Raw genomic sequence first — 21,005 nt, forward strand, 5'->3', positions numbered from 1 at the left:
GATCATGAGACAGAAAGGAATATCTGCAGCTAGGATACAGTTTATGTTTAGTTATATTTATTTACAATACAGTATAAAGAGTGAATGTACAGGTTTTGCATCACAGTACAGAACTCGACTAATATGTAGGCAGTAATTTATGCAAAGGATTATACTAACTTAGATTGTGAAAGGTTTCCCAGCTACAAGAGTTACTCATTAAAAGTGAAACTTTCCCAAAATACTGAAAAACTTCCTCTTGGCCAAGTCAATTTACCTTCCCCTCATGTCTTCGGCTATCAACCCTATCCAGGAAGTGGGCATGAGGAGAAAGACAGGAAGAAGATGTGGTATTTTGAAAGTTAAACCACTCAATGAACTTGGGAGGAAGAAGAGAGGAACAGTGCTGAGAGAGAGGTATGTAGAAGAAAAACACAGCTGAGGAAACATCATTTTTCTCACAATAAATAATGAAATATCTTGATTTTCTTCTAATGCCAAACAAAAGTATTTTTTAAGCTATGACAAATTTTGGTACCAGAGAATTATTTCCTACAGCTCTATCTCATGCCACCAAATGTATCTGCTCTGTACCTCAACACTTATACAAAAGTCTGTCAGGAGTGTGAACACCTGTAGCACCACAAAGAAAATTTGGGAGAGGGAGCTGTGACTGTCTGCCTAAAGTTAAAACCGCTTCTTTAACCAACCTTTAGAAAACACAATCCTCCAGGAGACCTGCAAAACTGCACAAGGATTCAAGGGCAAAATCAGAGAAAAGCATCTGTAAAGCTTCTAAATTTCTTGAGTAAAACCACCATTTATCTACATTTTCCTCAGACAATCACAATTTCCCATCAAGAATCACAAAAGCCTTGAAATAAAATCTTTATTTCTCTTTCTAAATTTTTAAAATGACTTTACAATCAAAATTATAATATAATAGAAGCAAAACTCAAGAACCAACACCAGTAACTTCTGCCTTACCAAGGTACAGACCTGTAACAGGACTGTGAGGTTTTCCAATAACATGGCCAATGCACTCATTCATCAGAGCCTGTAAACTCTAGAAAATGCAAACAGAAAATGTGATGACATTTTACACTCCAAGAGACTTCATAACTATATGGTAAATCTCAAAGTAATAAAATGATAATGGTTAAATACGTAGTATCTCAAAATTTACACACTTCATTCCCCAATTTACCAATGATATTAAACTTCTGGATGCATAAAAGGGTTTTGACTGATTTTTTTTTTTAACATAGAAAGTCTTAATTTTGCCTTGTCTGTTGACCTTGCCAAAATGCAGTAACCATGAAAACTGAACAATGATTCATCATAAAAATATTTCATAATATAAAGCTAGTGAAACTTAAAATTATCCATCACTTATAAAAATGTACAATTAAGTTTGCTGGAACTGAGAAAATGTTACAACAACCTCTGCTGCCTTCTCTCCTTTCCCTGATCCAACTCAAGAAGAAACAGCCAAAGAATATGGGTGAGAGTATGACAGCCTGAATCACAAGATGAAAGTCTGTAAAAGAATGAATACGATGCACTGCACAATAAAAGAAATCCACTTTCCTAACCTACCCAAGAACTAAGTAAAGCTTTCGGGAAAGAATGTTTAGTAGTCAAATCACTGAACTTAGGCTCAGGCAATCTGAGCTGAATTATGAATTGTACTCACAACTGTCCATGTAACCTTGCACAAACTATTAAATCTGACTCTGATTCAATTCACTTGTCAGAACACCAGGGCAAAATAAAATCATGTTCTTCAGTAGCTGCTACGAAAGCCACTTCTAAATACCAGTCATTCAGACCCAGTCAGCATTTCTTTCAGAAATTCAAAAACTTAAAAGACTAGAACTTGAAGCTAGACTAACTGAATAACAGTGCTTAAATTTTTCAATTTTTTAAATTAAAAAAAAAGTGTTTAGTCTGTGATTGGTGTATCTTATCAACTTAGACTGAGCTCAAAACTATCTCCGCTTTAAATCTAGAGAGTCAACTGCAGACTTTTTTTTTTTTTAATGACATCAGGTATTATTTGAATAAGAGATTAGAAATGACATAGGCATTTCTTGGTAAAATGCCGTAAGCTGCTGTTATACAGCAGTCAGACTAAATTACCATAAGGAGCTTCAAGTAATGCTCTCCAAAACTGAAATCCAGCTTTAACAAAGCAAAACTTCAGAAATGCAGTTAAGGTTTTGGTTTTTCTCCCCTTCTCTCCCACTTGTACAAGTCCGAACTTAATCTACATTACATAATATTGGCTTTGAATTTTCTTTGTACATGTGAAACTTTGGTCATAAAAACCCTATTTGAGGAAATGTCAAGGTATTTTACAACAGTCAACAAATTAACTCCAGCATGACTGCTTGTTAGCACACTTTCATGGTCACAAGAAAGTATCAATTCCACTTATGGACAAAATTACCAGTTATTAATGTCAAAGGCATTCTTTCCTCCTTAGAGGCTTCCCTCTAAATAATGATCTCTAGCAAGACAGTAACCCTAAAATATACACACATTACTCTTGGAAATAGCAGGTACCTTAGAAACTACATCAAATCAGATAAGTAAAGCTGAGGGGCTACTTCCTGAAACTACAGTATTGGTGTATTACCATCACAAGCTTAACCTTGTCATTTAGGCAGATGACTCTTTTACAACAACATAGACACAGAAGAAAAAAACGTAACTTACTTGAGAGCTGTTGACAAAAATGTAAGTAGAAACTAAACTACATAGTTTCTGTATTAAGCAAGACTAAAGTGGTTGGCATTTCATAACAGATCTTGAAACTAAAAAAAATCAGCGACACTCATATCTGCTACTTTATGGCAACTGTACTTTCACTTCTCTGTTGTACTGTATCAAGATCAGAAATAAATTCTCAGGATTTTATTTCCACAGGAGAAAGGAGAAGGCAGAGCAAAGAAAAAAAGCCAGTCTACTGTTTTTTCATAGTAAAAACAAAAGAGACATTCCTTAAAATCAATTTGATGTTGGCACAATTTGAATAAATACGCTTAAGCAATTGTGCTTTTGTATTCATAAAGTAAGTGAACATTGGGTGCTAAGACTCAGAAGCTTGTATTCAGAAATTTATTAGGACAACTACATGTTTTAACTCTGCAGTAAAGCTTCTATCAAATTTCCCCAGAGACAGAAGAAGATAGCCTCCCAAGACAGCACAGGCAAACTGTCAGCAATTTGAAAATATTAAAGCCAGTGGTCATAACCATACACTATTCATTATTTTATAAGCTGAAGAGATGTCATCATCATCATCAGTTACACACAATAGCAATTTTCAGAGCATCTGTAGCCAGACACAGCTTTATAAAAAACACTCCTGATAACAGACAGTGACAGAAAAGCTTTGCAATTATTTCAAAATAAATAACGATCAGAATAACTTATTCCATACCAAGAAATCATCTTCTGGGAGAGCCGAAATAAATGCTGGTTCAATGGCTTGAAGAAAATCAAAACCTTGAGTTGCCCACCTATCTCAAAGATAGACAGAATGAATTACTCTTTGACTGAAGCCATCACAAGAGTTTCAACAACATCAAAGAAAAGTGAACGGTAGTTACAAAGATTTTTTTCACACTTTCAAGAGGAAAAATAAGAAAACAATTTAATATATTAAAGGTAATGTATTCTATTAACTTCTACTAATATTTGCTGAGTTACATGCAGATAAAGCCCGATTTTAACAAGGACACTGCCAAATGAAGCAAACAGACCGCTGAATATATATGTATGTACCATACTAAGCCATTAAATATTCATGTATGTCCTACCTTCAGGGATGGTACCATCAATTCACTCATGATGTTTTAGAGTAACAAGCCAAACCACAATGTCCCCTTCCTAAATTATCATTTTTGAAACAAGATAAAAAGAATACTAATGATTTTTTAAGAATCTGATCAGCACAAATTGGGCATCACTGGTTTCAGAGCCTTGACTGGTAAAGAACAAACAATTAACTTGGCTTGAGTGAGTTGTGCCTTTAGCTACTTCCCAACCACCAACCCAACACTGCTAACTAAAACTGGCAGGGGTGATCTACAAAATACAAGTAAATTATCTCAGCAAGCTAACTAGGCTATCCAGACATGCTTCAGACTACCCATTCTTTCCTCCTCTTCTGCCTGCAAGTAAAACAGACATCCTCCACGAAAGACTGACCAGCACTATTCTTTAAGGAAAAAAAAAAACAACCAAACATCTGCTAGCACAGATCAGTATAAAGCATCTATTACAAAGCAACAGAATTCCATAAAATTCTGATATACCAGCTACAAAATACTGCAAAACCACATAAATAAATCAAGCTACAGTACCATTCTTCTTGTTCAGGTGTCCCAGCCCCTAGTTTACATCCTTAAAATAATGCAATTCCTCTTTTTTTTTTTTCTGTTAGTGTCCATCAATAGAGTTTCACAGCACTAACTCTAAGCACAATTTGAGAGACCACTAGGCCCAGCAATACTCTCAACAGGCTGAGGAAACATACATTTCAATACGTCTAAGCAGGGAGAGGGAGGTGGTGGTCCCCCTCTACTCAGCTCTTGTGAGGCCCCATCTGGAGTACTGTGTCCAGGCCTGGAGCCCCCAGCACAAGAAGGACGTGGAGCTCTTGGAACGAGTGCAGAGGAGGGCGACCAAGATGATCAGAGGGCTGGAGCACCTCTCCTATGAGGAAAGGTTGAGGGAACTGGGCTTGTTTAGTTTGGAGAAGAGAAGGCTCCGGGGAGACCTCATTGTGGCCTTCCAATACTTGAAGGGAATGGTTTTAAGCTGAGACAGGGGAGATTTAGGTTAGATGTTAGAAGGAAGTTTTTCCACACAGAAGGTGGTGACGCACTGGAACAGGTTGCCCAGGGAGGTTGTGGATGCCCCGTCCCTGGAGGCATTCAAGCCCAGACTGGACATGGCTCTGGGCAGCCTGGTCTAGTGGTTGGCGACCCTGCACTTAGCAGGGGGGTTGAGACTCGATGATCTTTGAGGTCCTTTTCAACCCAGGCCATTCTGTGATTCTATGATTCTACGATTCTAATGTAGTTCTAGTTATAGTTAGTTTAACTATAGCTTCATACTACTCAAAGCAGAAAATGTTGTTCAATCCATTTAATTTCTGAGATTAGGTTACATACGAAAAAAGAGGTTTTGAAATAAAACTGGGAAAAGGAGTCACATGCAAGCAGGAGTAATTTCGACTGCAACAAAAACCATTCACAAATACAAAGGCTGAATTCTAATATTTACATGCAATCATCAATCTGAGGAATTTTCACCCGAGTGGAAACACTTTTTCCTCATCTGTGGGCCATACTTTCAGAAGAGACTGATAGAAAGGACTTGTACAGGAGGCAAAAGCTTTTATGTGGACATCATTTCTGCAAATGCACAAGACAACACTCCTTTCTCTGTACAATACTCTGAGAATGACTGTTGCATATTCAGCAGTCTTCATTGACGCCTGGTTGCATACTACTTTTGTCCAGAGCTAATGGCCCATACCTAGTTTCTGAACTGTTTGAGTTCAATGATCTCCACCTTTTCTTCATAACAACTAACAGAAGGCAAGATGTTCAGCAGAAGACTCTGCAAAGCAGCTAGGGAATTCATTTGGCTTTACGTATTTACATTTCAAATTACTTTCAAAATCCAAGAAGCATTAATAGTTTAAAAGAAATGCTTCTAAACAATTAAGCACTGTTCACAGCATGAAGAGTTCTGCATATTATTTGAAAGTAACACATTTTACTATGACTTTAACAAGTTTGCTGATACCTGGGTCGAGTGCCTCGGCCACTCTCACATTTTGTTAGCACATAGTTCATCCATTTTCTGGCAAAGCTGATATACTTGTCTCCAATTTTCTGCCTGAATTCTCCAGACATCAGACGAACAACTTCTTTATGGTACTGTAACAAATTAAAAATTACTTTTCAAATAATAACAGTAATATCAAAAGTATTATTTGGAATATCCACCAGAGTATTTGCAGGATAACAAAACTTTGCACAGGGTTAACAACCACATCCTATTCTTAAACAAAATGATTTCATGCTAGCAATTGCATGATTACAGTACGAAATTTTAAAAGTATATGACACAAAATGTGAGGGGCAGCACTTATGTCATATTGTATTATTGTGTACATATGGGCATATGCCGATGTTTAACAGCATACACAGCATTTAAGTAATATCCTACATAAATGCTCAGCCCCGTAATCAGAGGTTGAACCTCAAAGTAACGTTTATTTTCAGTTATATTACAGATAATCCAGAGAAAAAAAACGGAGTTGTATATATACATTAAAAAAAAAAACAAACAAACCAGAAATACCAGCTGTTTTTTTTTTTTTTTTTTTTTTGAAGACTATTCTTAGAAGGACGTTACTGTACTACACAATCTCAAAAAAATCTAGAAACTTACAAAGGTCACAGGAATCAAACAAGGAAACATTATATATTATAAAAACATGACATTTGCTCATCAGCACTGTAGGGAAGACACTCAAAAGCTATATTCACTACATCAAAGAACCATCATAAACTTCGAAAGGAAGGCTCAAATGTCTTTTTGTGCTACTCCAGGTTGAAAAAGAGTGAGAAGCCAAGTTACACAATGACGCTCAATACCAAAAAATATTTCTGATTTCATCTAAAATGTAACCTGCCAGCAGAGTTTCAAGACTACACTTGAATTTAGCAAGTTCTTAATGCCTTTTGAAGTTTCAGACATTACTAACTGGAGTCTGTAATATCCCTCTTTTCTGTTTCAGTCTTTTTTCACACAGGATTTCTGTGGCAACTCATATTTTTTAAGTGTTCTGCTAGAATTCTTCATATTTTCACAGGTAGTTAAATTATTTGTACCAAAGTAAAAAAGAAACTACAACCGTTTCCTGTCAAATTCACAAAACAAATCATAGTTATTACTGTCATTAATTTTTTGTTTCCTTACCTCAAACCCAAAATTATAAGCCTGAATCATGGCTTCCCGGTAGTATTGCTGCAAAGTGGCAGATTCAGATTCATCAACTTCAGCATCAAACTCAGATGTGAACATATGATCAACTCTGTCAATGGCACTGCTTATCTTATTACATAGCTGCAATGCATCATTCTAAACAAAACAAAAAATAATAATAATAAAAAAATATTATTTATATTCTACTATTGAGTAGATTAAGGCAAATGCAAATCTGATGGTTACATTATTTTAAATGCAAATGTACTTTAATGTCACCACAATTAATTCAGTCTCAGAAAAGCAAATACTTTTCACAACTTGCATTAAGCAAGTCTTATAATTAACGGTAGTATCGCAATTCAGTTTGTTTGCTTGTATGAGACTAACTTTAAAAACAACGAAACCAAAGGAAATAAAAAAGAAAATGAGTTTTACTATCTATAATGTGACCAAGTCTTTGGTGGTATTTTAACCATGATGTGTACATAGCTTCTACTAAACTCAAGAGGAAACACAGGGCCCTGATACTGCAAATTCACCACAGAAATCTCTTATTTTTTTAAGGATCCAGAAACACTAAAAAACAAACGAACAGAAAAGTAGTAAACAAAGAACAAGACCTACTCATTTACACATCACATGATCACAAGCGGTCATCCCCTCCAAATACAGAAAAAAGAGTCACTCCTTACAGATCCTGGATTTTGACAGAATTTATTTTTATCAAATCAATCACTTTCCTCCAATAATGCCCTCAAACAAAGATGTTATTTTTTCTGTTACTATACTTCTATTGCGTTACTGACTTGTTTCCTGTATGACTACTATAAAAATGCTCATACTAATATTGCTCAAAATTATACTCACACATCCTTAGCAAAAACAGAATGAAAATTGTACTGAAAATAAATTCCAATGATCTTACACAAATTACAGCTGCAGAATGTCATTAGCATTGCAATCAAGTCTCCTTACACATCTCTACTTATCAGTGATCAAAGTAAAACCATTTTTACTGAGATAATCTGGAATACTGCTTACCTTTAGTTGCTGCAGAGCCTTGGCAATGATTGGCTGGCTGGATGTCTGTTCCTGGTGGAGCGATATGAGCCCTTCAATAGACTGCTGGAAAGCTTTTCGCTGACTCACAAGGTGGGCAGACTGAATGACTACGAGAAGGAGGTTGTCAACCTAGGAATATGAGATACCACTAGTCCTTATAAACAAAACCTTCCCTCTACAAACACATCCTGCATTGCAAAATTCCAACTGGAAATTTTTGGAATTCTAACATATTATACGGTTTCTCTCTTTGCTACTCATCAGAATTCTTAATTCATACAGAAAAGCTTGATGCTGGCAACAGACCTTCATAAACACTCATCTTTCAGGCAGGCGTCTATAAGGTTAAATGCCACAGGAAGTTTTCAATGGGAATACACTACTATTCATTTCTGGAAAGATGATTAACTTTTTGAAAATTGGGAAACTCTATGTTAAAAATTGTCTTCAAAATAGTTATACAAAGACAGTATCTAAGTATAATAATTATACTTTCTCCAAGCTGACAGAGGTAACAATCATCAAAAATAAGCAGATTTTATCCAAGTGAGGTAATATATTTGAGGGGAACTGAAAAAAAAAAAATTGATTTAACCCACAGCGTTTGCTCAGACTTTGAAAATTACTGAAATATAAGAGTACATTTGGAAAACCAGAACTCTGATATTACAGACTTTTATAAAAGTACATATAATAGCAAATGGTGCTATCTTTGCCCTGGCACTGTGGTTCATATCCTACACTGTCCATTTCAAAATACAGAAAAAGGAGCGAAAAATATTACTAAACAATACTTAGTTCATCTGCATTTTTTAAACCTCCCCAGTAAACAATACTTTCAAGCTCAAAATTTTTTTAATTTTCATGGCATTCTTCTGTTTTTTTAAAAAAAACATTTCTCAAGTTTAAATATTTTCTCTAATTTATAATTAAAGCATGCTATTTACAACACAGGACACAACCTTTCAGAAGAACTGTTTACCTCTTAACTTTTCAACATACAATTTAGAAGAGATTATTAAATGCTATATAGACACAAACATAAACGCATCCACAGTATGTTATCTAAGTTAGATGGGATGCTGTTTGCAAACTAAATTCCATATTTGCTGTTTTCACTTACTGAATGAAATGTTACCTCTACTAGGAGTCCAATGAAATTCTAAAAACTTTATTAAAAGCCTTTTTTTTAATTGTTTAGTCATGCCTACAGATAAACACTGCTATATACAGGAGTGATATTTTCAACTGCCCGTAGTTGCTGTAGCCCTCAGAACATCAGAGGCCTGGCCCAGTGATACGGAAAGTCACTCTGTTAGTAGACAGAAGAGCCCATTTATGGTAGGGATCCAAGGAAATGCATGACATACTAAAAGGAAAATTCACTTAGCTTAACATAACAGCATGAGAACAGGATGGGCAGGGAGTTACAGCTGGCTCAGATACTATAGCATAGCAGAACTACTGGCAGGAACACCCACTGGCTTGGAATTAAGGGAAGCATGACTGGAAATATTTCTTCCTGAAGAGCTGCTGAACATCCAGTAACTCCACAGAAATTTTACTTCAAACATCACAATTCACTCAAGATTGAAACTAATTTGTTTCATTTGTCAGTGTGTGGAAAGCACACAACTGACCTACATTCTTTAAGACTGGTGAGTTCTTAATAAAACATGAAGTCCAACCCATCTGAACACCAAATTAGATATTTAAAATATCTTACTACAAAAATCTATCCCTGGAAAATGTACACGGTAGAGATTAATTTTAAGAAATATTAAAATTCAATAGAGTCTACTAATGCAGCTAAGAATCAATCTTACGCTATAATTTAAATTACTATGCATAAAAAGGAACATGTCTCACTTAAATCACTTTGGTTAGTCTGAAAGGAGAAGTCTTCAAAGAAGTGTGGAGATCACACAAACAGGCAAAACAAAAAGAAGCAAACCCACCTGCATGCTTCGCAGTGTATCAACAGTTTCCACTTGTGGCACTACTTTGACTGGCTGGCCCTCCCATGCGCTCCACATGTCACCTAATTCATGGTCTTTGTCACTGTGTTTGGTCATTAGTAAATAGGCCTCATATGCAACCTCATCTGAATCTTTTGAGCAATCTTTTCCAGCAGCTGCATTTAGGAGCTGCAAAATCACAGACTTTTCACCTGCAATACTATTTGGGACAAATACTTGTAAATTCTCGAGTCCAGGAATTTGTACCTGTAGAAGAAAATAAAATGAGACTGAATGAATGAATTTCACTTTCTCCTGAGATAAGTAAAATTTAAACAAGAAGTTATCTCAAGCAGCTGTACAATATGCATGCTAAAGCAATATTTTTAACCAAGTCAGGAATCAGAATCGGACTGTGAAAACAGCAAAATAGCTGATTTCTGTGATCTGTCATAAGGTAACTGACATAGAGTTTAAGTTTAGCTCTTTCTTTTCAGAGTTGGATGTCATCAAGCTAAGACAAAACACTGCGCTCAACATCTTTACCATAAAGCAGATATATTTCTTAATTAAAATCACTATCATCCAAAGGTCAAAATAAAAACTGTAAAATTGTTAATGAAATTTAAAATAGTTTTCCAAAACTAATCTGCATCTGAGTGAAAAGGCTTTTAAAAAATTCAACTCCCTACACAATGCTAGAGGGCCAGTATATGAAGTGTTATCACCAAAATATGTGTCTTCTTGAGAAACTTAAAAAAGGGGAGAGGGCAATGCATAAAAGCAGATAAACCTCAAGACTTCACAATGGATTATTTAACCCACATGCTCACAAACTTTTCAAAGTCAAGATTCCATTTTTTCTTCAACAATGTGCATAGGAACAATGATACTGCCTTTAACGAAATCCAGTATTGTGTCTCAGAGCAGCAGAGTGACTAGGAAACAGTATTTTTTAAAAGTAAACATAAACTGAAAATTTCCCTAACTGCTCTCACTTTTAAACAATTCACAGACAAGAGTCCTGCTAAACTCTTGTCTGCTAAACTCTTGTCTGTGAATTCTTTAAATTCTGCTAAACAGGTTTTCCCATTTTTCGTTGGTTTTTTTTTTTGTTTGTTTGTTTGTTTTAACAGATTAGCTTAAGCTGGAAAGGAGTTCTGAAGGTCATCTGATCCAAAACAATTTTATCCACATATTTAGCAACACCTGATGTGTGTCTCTCCTATGAATTTGTCTGTCTTCCCTCAAACTAATGTCCCCTTTTAGCAATCACTCATTTAAATCCAACAGGAAATTTCTCATGCAGAGTTAATCAATTGTTACCCAATTGGAAATTACATACTTTAAACACATATAAGGACAAAAAATAGTGTAGCAGATCCAAATAAATATAATTCATTGAAACAGCTGATTTATTTAAATTCAAATTACAATAAAGACTTGATGACCCAGCATGAAACCATTTGTGTAGGAGTTTATAACGCAGTAAGTTTTGGGCATCTGTGCCCAACAGTTAATTTAATTTTGCTGTGCAGCAGTTTTCTAGAAACAGTTAATATAACCATAGAATCATTAAGGTTGGAAAGGACCACTAAGGTCAGCCAGTCCAACCATCAACCCATCACCATATGTCCACTCCTTACTAAGTATTATTATTCCTCTCTCACAAAATGGGGAAGTGCTATTGCAGCAAAGTTGCATTTCCTAAATCACAAATCTTTGGAAAGACAAGGAATTAAGACTTTGATTTCCCAAAACATAAGCTATTGTTCTCACACTAACACTGGCAAAGAAAATAATTCTACTGCCACTATTCAGTATTAAATACATGACATTTAAAATGTTGAGATACACAGGTGACATTAAAAAATTGAAAATATTAATATAAATACCCTTTGGTGTTTTGCTTAGCATCTCTACACTAATTTCATGCCTTTAAGCTGAATTTACCTTCACATACTCCTTTGTTTTCAGAGCATTCAGAAGATCTCGGACAGGGGCTGACAATGCAAACTCTGCTGCTATTTCAAGGTCCTAAAAGCAACATCAAAACAAAAGAATATACTTTCAAACTATATTTATTTAAAGCATATAAATAATAGCGAACATCAGAAAATCACATGAAACTCTACTGTTAACTTACCTTCCTCAGCATTTTAGCAAATCCAAGAGCCTTGGAGGCCCTTTCTCTAGCTTCATGAAACAGTTCTTTCAGTGCTCGGCTGGTCTCTATGACAGACCTCCTGAAACATTGGTAGCAATGAAGTGACAGTGTTTTAATAAAGCATGTTAACGTTTACACAGCTATTAGATTTTTTAACACATATATCAATAGAAAGAGCACAGAAAAAAAATATTTTCAAGCAGCTGATTGAAATCAATTGAACTTGTCCAAGCACATTTTTGTTAAGGATATATAAAGAGCATTTAAAGAATGTTAGATAACAATTTCTGATACCCTGAATTAAAAGAAGGCTATTAGGTTTCAAAAGAATGATTCAGTATTACTACATACAGAAATATCATCAAAAAAGTCTACAGAATGTCACATTTACTAAGTTTTCATTCTAAGAATTAAAATACAGTATGCATCTGTCAGAGGTAAAGAAATACAAGTGTGTTTATTATTGTTAAGCCAAAGGGCTTAATACCTTATTTCATCTGACGCAGTACTGTCATCGGCACTGGCCCAAAATTCATCACAACTGTCTTGTAGTCCAGAATCTAAAAATATTCCTGTAGATTTCAGCAGCATTCCTGCAATATCACTGTAGCAACAGAAATGGTGGAACATCAGTCTTATTCAGGTAGCATGGCACCTTAAACTTCCTCCTACACTGTCCAATGCAAGAGAGCCGTGTTGCCAAGTCTGTCTGCAGAAACAAGGAGCATCTTGGGGGCCCTCAGTTACTATACGTATGTGGGGCTAGCAGGAACAGGGGCTTTCCATATTAGTAGTCATTCCAGTTATAGCTAGAGTAAGAGCAATCTGCGCTTACTGAGTCCTGTAGCTACATTCATTGCAACAATCCAAGAGTTCACAGAAAGACTATTAACTGCTTACTGGAGCCTCAAGAAGCCCAATTTGGGAACCCTGAACAAGTACTAACTTGCATAAAAGCCTGGTACAAATTGACGTCATAAACAGAGTAATTAAAACCTACCAGAATAGTTTTCCAGCTTGAGCTTCTCCTCCTCTTATATAGGGAGTTATTTCTTTGGTGAAGTTCCATTCTTCCTCTAGGAGATTTTTTAAACTATGAGATGCTTGAGGTAACTGCTGTAGCATTTGGATCCAGCTTCGCATATAATCAAAGTAAACCTGCATATGGAAAGAGATAATTTTAACAGAAATTGTTACACAACCTGCAACTAAGGACTACAACTTCTCAGATCAACAAGCAAACTTAGTATTATACAATTCATAGAAAACATTTCTACATGTTTTGTTTGCTACCAATGAAAATGAGTTATGTGTTTCCACAAAGATGGTGACACTTATGACTCAGGAAATAAAAAGTGGTACTAAAGTATACTCTCTACAATACTTTCCCGAAAATACTTGCAGTATCACCACCTTACTTGCTGTGCTGATATCCACCACAGTATTGGTGAATACATACTGTAGCTAGAGTTCTTTAAAGCAGAACTACTGAAAAACAATTTCTAAATCTTTTATTAAGTGGATTATTCCAAAAGATTTGGATCCATACTCCTGGGTACGGACAAGTGCAGATAACAAGCCCCTCAGATTCTGTGTTATACCTTATATCCCCTTATATTGACCCTTACTTCTCATCTTTTTTTCATTATTACAGTTTTAAACTAACAAAAAAATCCAGGTAAGCACAATTCTTTCAACATTTGCCCTTAGGGATCATGCTGAACGCAAAAAAAAAAAAAGAAAAAAAAAAAGCAACTACTTAACTACATGTTTTTGTTGGATAATCCATAAAATCAACAAATGGTCCTCATTAGAAATGGATAAAATTTCCTATCCGTTTCAGGTATTTTCAGATCACAGTGTTATGAAAAATCTTAAAACTCTACTCCAGGGGGGGCAGACACTGTGGTGCTGTTCTGAATTCTGTAAGATTATTTCAGCTTGCACAGTCCTGTCACCAGCCCTTTCACGACTTACAAAAAGCAAGATCCTTACATAATTAAAACTGCTGTCAAAGTTCAAGCTCTTGCCTCACAGCACAAAAAACTCTACAGCTACCTAACAAAATAAGTAAGGAATTTCAAAACAGACTAAGTGAATAATTTTCCTTTCACCTAGACAGGTCATTTCTGCTGGAAGTTGCTTGAAATTTCAGATGGCAATAAAGACAGACAAGCTGCCTAAGAAACTTCAGGTGCAACAGTGTATTTTCCTCATTACAGGTAACAAAAAGCAGGTAACAGGAAAAAGCTATGTATCCTCAACAACTGATAGAACCAACAGCTCTGCTGATAAAACACTAGTAAACAAGGTACTGAAGTAGATCTCATTGTTCTTTGTTTTGCATTTTTCCCCCAGAACACTGAGGACTAAACCTATACAACTCATAAAAATAATATAAATAGGTCACATCTAAAGGAACAGTAATTCAAATTAAATTTACTTGATAGAAATATTTCATTTAGGATTATTCAGAAGTAAAGCACTTACCTTGAAAATACTTCTGTGCTTCAATTATTGCAATAATGAACACAAATTAAAAATAAGGCACCTTTCGTTGATGAATGTAAGGTATTAAGGTATTAAGACATGATGTTAGTCAAACAATTGTATTTTTTAATTCATCACTAAAAGGTTATTAAACACTTAAAAAAACTATGCAATTGACAGGTCTATTTATGAAGCATTTTCTTTTAAGCACATGCTATTTACAGGTCTACTCTTCCACAGTCTAGCAAACAAGAATGAGTATTGTTTTTGAATGCTAGTTTGTTTTAAATGACAATGGCTATTATATTATCTTTACAAGTCCACTAAAAGAATAACATTATGTTAATGCAGGAGAACAACAGATTAGCAATATCTATATCTAGAGGGAACAATACACATCTATGAGTATTATTCAGATCAATACTCTTAGTAGAACTCCAAATGCCTTCTCCTGTTTTGAAGCTTACCATTAACATTTTATGCAGGTCCTCTTCAAAAGCATCAATGTTGCAATCAATCTTTTGCAAGTCATCCAACACCTCACGCAACATAAATTGGTAATATTGCTTCATTAAAAGGCCACCCTTCAGAACCTCCTTACACTCTCTCACTAGCTGCAAAAGAAAAACCCAAAAACTGGAGTCAGTCAAGACACTACTCTTAAATTGTCTCCACGACATGAAAAATTAATTTTGTCAGATGTTTATCTTAGTTTATCAATGAGCAATTTCTAAAAGCTTTTGGAAATGCATGCAGGTCACTCTGTATGTCTCCAGGAGAGATCTGCACTAGTTCTCCAGTATTACCCAATTACCATCACATCGTTCACCACATAACTGTAAACTGGGATGGGAGTTGACATTTCATATTCTGTTTTCCACCCAGGGTCACAGTAAGCACCTTGTTGGACAGACTAAGAATGTGGAAGTGGGCAAGAGGCCTCACAAAGATCAAACACCACTTTGAACAGCAGCAAGGCAGGAATAACATGCAGCGCATTTGTCAGACACTTGGAGACTTATGAGAAATACATTACTACACAAATTAGATTTTCAATCTATTGACTGGGTGTCCACGACTCCAAAACCTGTGCTTGAAAAGCAGTTGGTACCCCTTTAGCTGTTTCACTGGAAAAGGCTAATATCGTGCAAAAGATCTTCTGATCAATAGACAGCGGTCATCCTTACCTGAAAGCTTACACCTTTTATTTGTTTAAAGAAACATGCACAAGCACAAACACAGGAGTACATAACACAATAGATTTCAAACCCACACTAGCAAATGCCTCTCTCAAAATCCCTTCCAGAGCTACACGTGTATTATTTGAAATTATCATCAGTCTCCAGGTCTGACATCCTGACCTTTTTTTGAGCACCAAATTCATTAAGAGTCTGAGATCAAAAGAGGGAAGAGAAGGGTGGTCAGAGGGGATGGAGTTGTTGGTCAATTAACCTTTTTGAATTCCTTTTGTCCTGGCAAAAGACAATATCACTATCTCAATGTATGAGAAGGTACAATGGCATGAAAGCAAAAAACCCACAGCCACAATATGGCAAGAGTTCTTTTGAATCTTTTACAGGCCAAAACACACTACATTGTGTCTTCTCAGCATGCAGGGGAAAAACAATGGTAGCTTTCTAAACTCAGTCCAAGATCTGTTAACAGTTCAAGGAAAAAAAAGGGAAAAAAACCACCACAGTTTACTTATGCTTTTTATAATTTACTATAATGTGGAAATCTAAAAATCAGACATTTATGTCCCCAGTGTGTCTTATTTAAAAATTAAAGTGTGCTCTCCACTCTCCACTCAATCCCATACAGTGTACACAGTGCTAATCTATTGTTTCATTTTACCACTGGACCCACTGTCATGGTTTTATGATTTTCGGTTATTGGTACTCCACATCATAACATCATGTAGTGAATGTACCTGGTCCTCAGAAGAGAAGGACTACTACAGTCCCCACGGTACTTTGCTCCTCTGTTACCATTTTCCAGCCGGAGGGAAAAGATAAAAGCTCACAGTATAAATACTTGCAGATCACGAGACCTCATCACTTTTTCCACCATCTCTCGTCTTGGCAGCACCTCGCTCTCCAGCCGTCTTATCGTCGGTAGTAGAGTAAGGCCTACCTTGATTTTGGGACATTCTCTCTCCCTGCATTGGATTTATCAGCTTAAATTGTAATTATATTGTATTATAGTGTGTGGTTTTGCATTCTGATATCTTATTTAGTAAATTAGTTTGTTTCTCCTCAGATTGTTGCCGCTGTTCTTTGCTCTCAGGGCCATCTCCCTACCCTTTTCCCCTTTCCCCTTTTCCCGGGACGTGGGCCCGTGGGTCCCCCGTCCCCTTCGTCACGGAATCGGGCCTAACGCCCGTAAACCGTTGACACCCACAAAAGAAAAATGTCATTTGTTCAAAGAATTTAAAATTGATTTCTAATTATCAATCCGTTATCCACAGAGACAGGTGGGACTTGGCAGTATCACTCCTCCCTAAGACTTTACTACATATTATGGTGTACTTTATAGATACTAGAAAAGTACTTCTAAAAGTTGCACGGGATCACTTGTCTATTCCAAGATAAAATACTACTGAAGCACCATTAAAAACAGATTTCTTGTTTAAATAGTACTGCCCATACAGTAAGGTATAGTGTTATTCAATAACAGAGCACAGGGTTTACCTAAAAAGCAAACTAAAAAAAATGTAATGCTAATTTTAAATGACAGCTTCAGGAATATAAATTTACAAGGCAATAAGCAAATCAAAAACATGGTCGATTACCGTTATTGGTAATATTTATAAATCAATTAATTAAATTTGTAAATAATAAAATAACCAATATTGGTTTGTTTGAGAAGTCATTTTTTGTTCAGGGTGCTTGTAGAAGCTCCTCTTTTCTGCAGAGGAGGTGGAATGGGTCACAGAGCCTCTGGAGTACCGCAGTTTAGAGCGAGCAATTTTACAATTTTTTTTTTTTTAAGTGTTTACTTGACCTACGAATTCATTATCTGTCCCCAAACATTTAAATTTATCCATTTCAAATTTGCTAAAGTTACATCAACACCTACTCTAAATGACCTATAACTATACCTAATACATATAATCCAATCAAGCAGAACCAGTCAACTAGTCAGGACACTGTGGTTCTGCTCCAGATGGAAATAGTCACTAGGCAGACACCACGTAGCTGCAACTTTTCCCTTTTCAGCCAGGTCAGGCTACCTAAGAGCAAAGTGTGTTACATGACAGTAACAGTCAATATGCATTATGCACAAAATGTTGTCAGCTGACATCAAGGACTGCTGATCCAAAAATTTCAGGAAGCAACATGTGCTGTTAAGGCCAACCAGATAGAGTGCTGATAGATACTGTTTTTACCATCCAAAAACAAATCCTTTGACTGCCGCCTTCTTTAATTATTAAAACATTGCCTCGTTAACAAATGTGTGGATAACGGAACTCCCAAGTAAGAAATCAGCACCTGCACCAACTTACAGTATGCTACAGTGCTTCTGGTTACAGATCTAATGGATCTTGAAGAAGAAAGTATGTCAATTGCACTCTTCTAATACAGTATCCTGTAATCTGGAAATAAAAATCTTCAGGCGTACTGATCTAATTTCTCCACTGAATTTTGTTAGGAAAACGCTTTTATGACAGTACCTTCTACCACCATCAGAATAGGCAAACTGGCGTGAAAAGTCCAGAGATGTAACAGTTATTTTGCAGAAGATCATGGCACTATGAGGAACTCAACACAGTTTGTAACGGACAAAAAGTGACTAATTGTTAAATAGAAACCTAACAGAAACAAAGCCTAAGTGCATGCACACACCCGTGCTCCCCTCCACTTCTCAGCACAAATTCAGGACAGGTGAGAACGAACTTGAACTACCGAATACTGTGTGGGATAGCAAGCATTTGCTGAGTTAAATTCATTTTTTCAATATAATTAGTGAGACAGTACATACAATCAAAGCAGTTAGTAATAAATACATTGTTTTCCAGAAAGAAATGGTCACTTCTGCACAACTCAAAATCCATAAATGCAACATAAGGGGAAAAAATATAATCTGTCTCTGGGAAAGAAGGATGTTGCACCTTGTAATAAAGTATACTATTCTATAAATATGACCCTTAAGATTGAAATTTTAAGTACCTCACTAAAAGACTTGTCAGAAACTTATTTGGTTGAGGCCATAAAGTACCTTAGCAATCGATGTTTTGAGTACTGGATAACTGGAATGTGAAATCATACTCAGCCAGAGAGCGTATTTAAAAGTTTACCCTGAAAGACCACCTGACAAAGCCATATTCTGGTTATATTCTCCAGGGAGCAGGGACATGAGTTTAGATCAATGTTTTTCTAAGTCCAGTCCAAGACATACTATCTGAACAGCCTTTCTCAAATGAGATGATTACCAGAAGAGAAATCCTCATGGATTTCTCTTCATTCCGTTTTTCTTCTTAGTCAACTTACACTACGTGTCCACACCATATTGGTAGAGGTCTTACATGCACAAAGAAAAAAGGATCAAATGAAATGTATAACATATATACAAATCCTTAAATCTGTCCCCATGAAACTGGTTACTCTGTCTAGGAAATCCACGTACAGATAAGTGTGCTGGACAAGATTACATAGCTTGTAGTGCAAATGGAACAAACGCTATTTACCTTCTCTGGCTGATAATTCTTTAATCACCAGTTTTGATTCCTGGAAGTCTAAATCAGAGAGGCATACATAACCAGCTGTTTACCATGGAAAAACCACATCTCCATATGAAATAAAGACAATTTATAGAAATTATTACATAATTATATACTTTCACTTCTTAAACAAATCTAAACAGATGACCTCATTAAATGAAAGACACAGAGTAATTTCAAATAGAAAAAAAATTAAAAACACTTGAAGCAAACCTGTTTAATACTCAAAAGAGATGGCTCCCCAGCAGGTCTTTGTTCCAACCTTAGCTTGAGACATTCATGGATAACATTGAGCAGGACTCGGCAAAGGACCAAGAATGCAGGTTCAAAAGACGGCAAATCCATGGATTTCAGCTCTTCCCATGATACAGTGCTGCATTTATGCTCACAGCAAGGTGGGGAATTTAATAACTGCACATAATCTGAACACAACATGGGATCTGGACATTCTGAAAACTGTAACAAGAAATAGGTATCATAAAAAGGATCCCCAAACTCTTTACGATTTAGGGTCTGATTAAAGCAGCATACAAAAAAAACACTATTTTTAAAAGGTAAGGTTCTGTTAGAGCTGCCTATTAATTAATTGGCAAATCAACCACAGAAGTTTCAATTCTATTTTTATTTTTTGTTTAGGTGGTGGTTTATTTTCTCCTCTTGTTCTTTTTAAAGCTAACACTATTGTATTTATTTATTTATTTCAGGATCACCAGACTGAGGTTAACACTAATGCACCCTTGGGAGCGAACAACACAATTTTTTACTTTATGTTTCTGCTTTAAAATAATTAAATCACTGATAAAAGATTAAAAATCACTTCACTACAAAGGAAGAAACTGATGTTTGAGGTTATCATGAACATATCAATTAAGCCTAATATAATATAGGAATATATATACACTCAGATTCTTATGAGGTACAGTACTTGACATTTTCACAATATATTATAAATAAGAATAAAAAATAAAAAGGCCTTACACTAATAACTACGAATTAAGAAACAAGTCTGCACTCTGTTAGGTCAGGCAAGTAACATCTTTTTTTTTTTAATTCACGGTGCTTCTACAACTTCTGTTTTCCAACTGTTCTATACAAAACTCCACATTGTAAAGTAATGTAATGTTCACAGAAGTGTCACTAGCTAAGCTGAACAAAACTTGTAAAATAATACACTCTAAATTTTGGTAGGTATAAGAAATTGAAAATGAAATTTAAAAAGGAAGATAGAAAAATAGATCAAATTGCTTTTTTCTATTACTGAACTTATTTTTTCATTTAAATGAAAAATACGTTTAAATGAAATGACATTTCTTAGAGAAAATAATTGAAAATATCTGAACTGTACACTCTAGATATCTAAACTATATGTCTTCTGATAATACTCAATGAAAAACTGCGCATGTAGTCATCGAGGGTTTTAATCTAGGAAGAAAATGTGTATCTTAACATGTGTGCAGATCTTAGTGATAAAAATACATGATACAGAATATAAGATTTGTTTAAGATTAAGTCCATTTTATTCTAATTCTTCCTGCATAGCTGCTAAGTATGAATATCTTTTATTTGTATATTAGATATAATTAGCATGTTCTAGGTTTTTCTTCAACACTAA

The 21,005-nt window shown here is 35.5% G+C and overlaps 1 protein-coding gene across 5 annotated transcripts in view; it reads right to left on the reverse strand.

Moving 5' to 3' along the window:
- Positions 1-21,005, reverse strand: part of MAP3K4 (mitogen-activated protein kinase kinase kinase 4) — a 73,236-nt gene that overhangs the window by 21,449 nt on the left and 30,782 nt on the right. For 3 of the 5 annotated variants that reach the window (XR_002436377.1, XM_021389778.1, XM_021389780.1), the window contains exons 4-15: positions 19,607-19,849; positions 15,141-15,287; positions 13,184-13,341; positions 12,671-12,787; positions 12,163-12,262; positions 11,970-12,053; positions 10,017-10,283; positions 8,038-8,187; positions 6,988-7,149; positions 5,806-5,939; positions 3,428-3,506; positions 967-1,045 (exon numbers count right to left, since the gene is read on the reverse strand). Coding sequence is in view for 4 of the 5 variants with exons in the window: in XM_021389778.1 (XP_021245453.1) it covers positions 967-1,045; positions 3,428-3,506; positions 5,806-5,939; positions 6,988-7,149; positions 8,038-8,187; positions 10,017-10,283; positions 11,970-12,053; positions 12,163-12,262; positions 12,671-12,787; positions 13,184-13,341; positions 15,141-15,287; positions 19,607-19,849 (1,720 nt within the window). In the remaining variant the exon portion in view is untranslated. The remainder of the gene's footprint in view (positions 1-966; positions 1,046-3,427; positions 3,507-5,805; positions 5,940-6,987; positions 7,150-8,037; positions 8,188-10,016; positions 10,284-11,969; positions 12,054-12,162; positions 12,263-12,670; positions 12,788-13,183; positions 13,342-15,140; positions 15,288-19,606; positions 19,850-21,005) is intronic. The other 2 variants (XM_021389779.1, XM_021389781.1) reach the window with 1 other exon arrangement.

Source organism: Numida meleagris, chromosome 3, assembly GCF_002078875.1.
Source record: "Numida meleagris isolate 19003 breed g44 Domestic line chromosome 3, NumMel1.0, whole genome shotgun sequence".
In the NCBI taxonomy this organism is placed as follows: Eukaryota; Metazoa; Chordata; class Aves; order Galliformes; family Numididae; genus Numida; species Numida meleagris.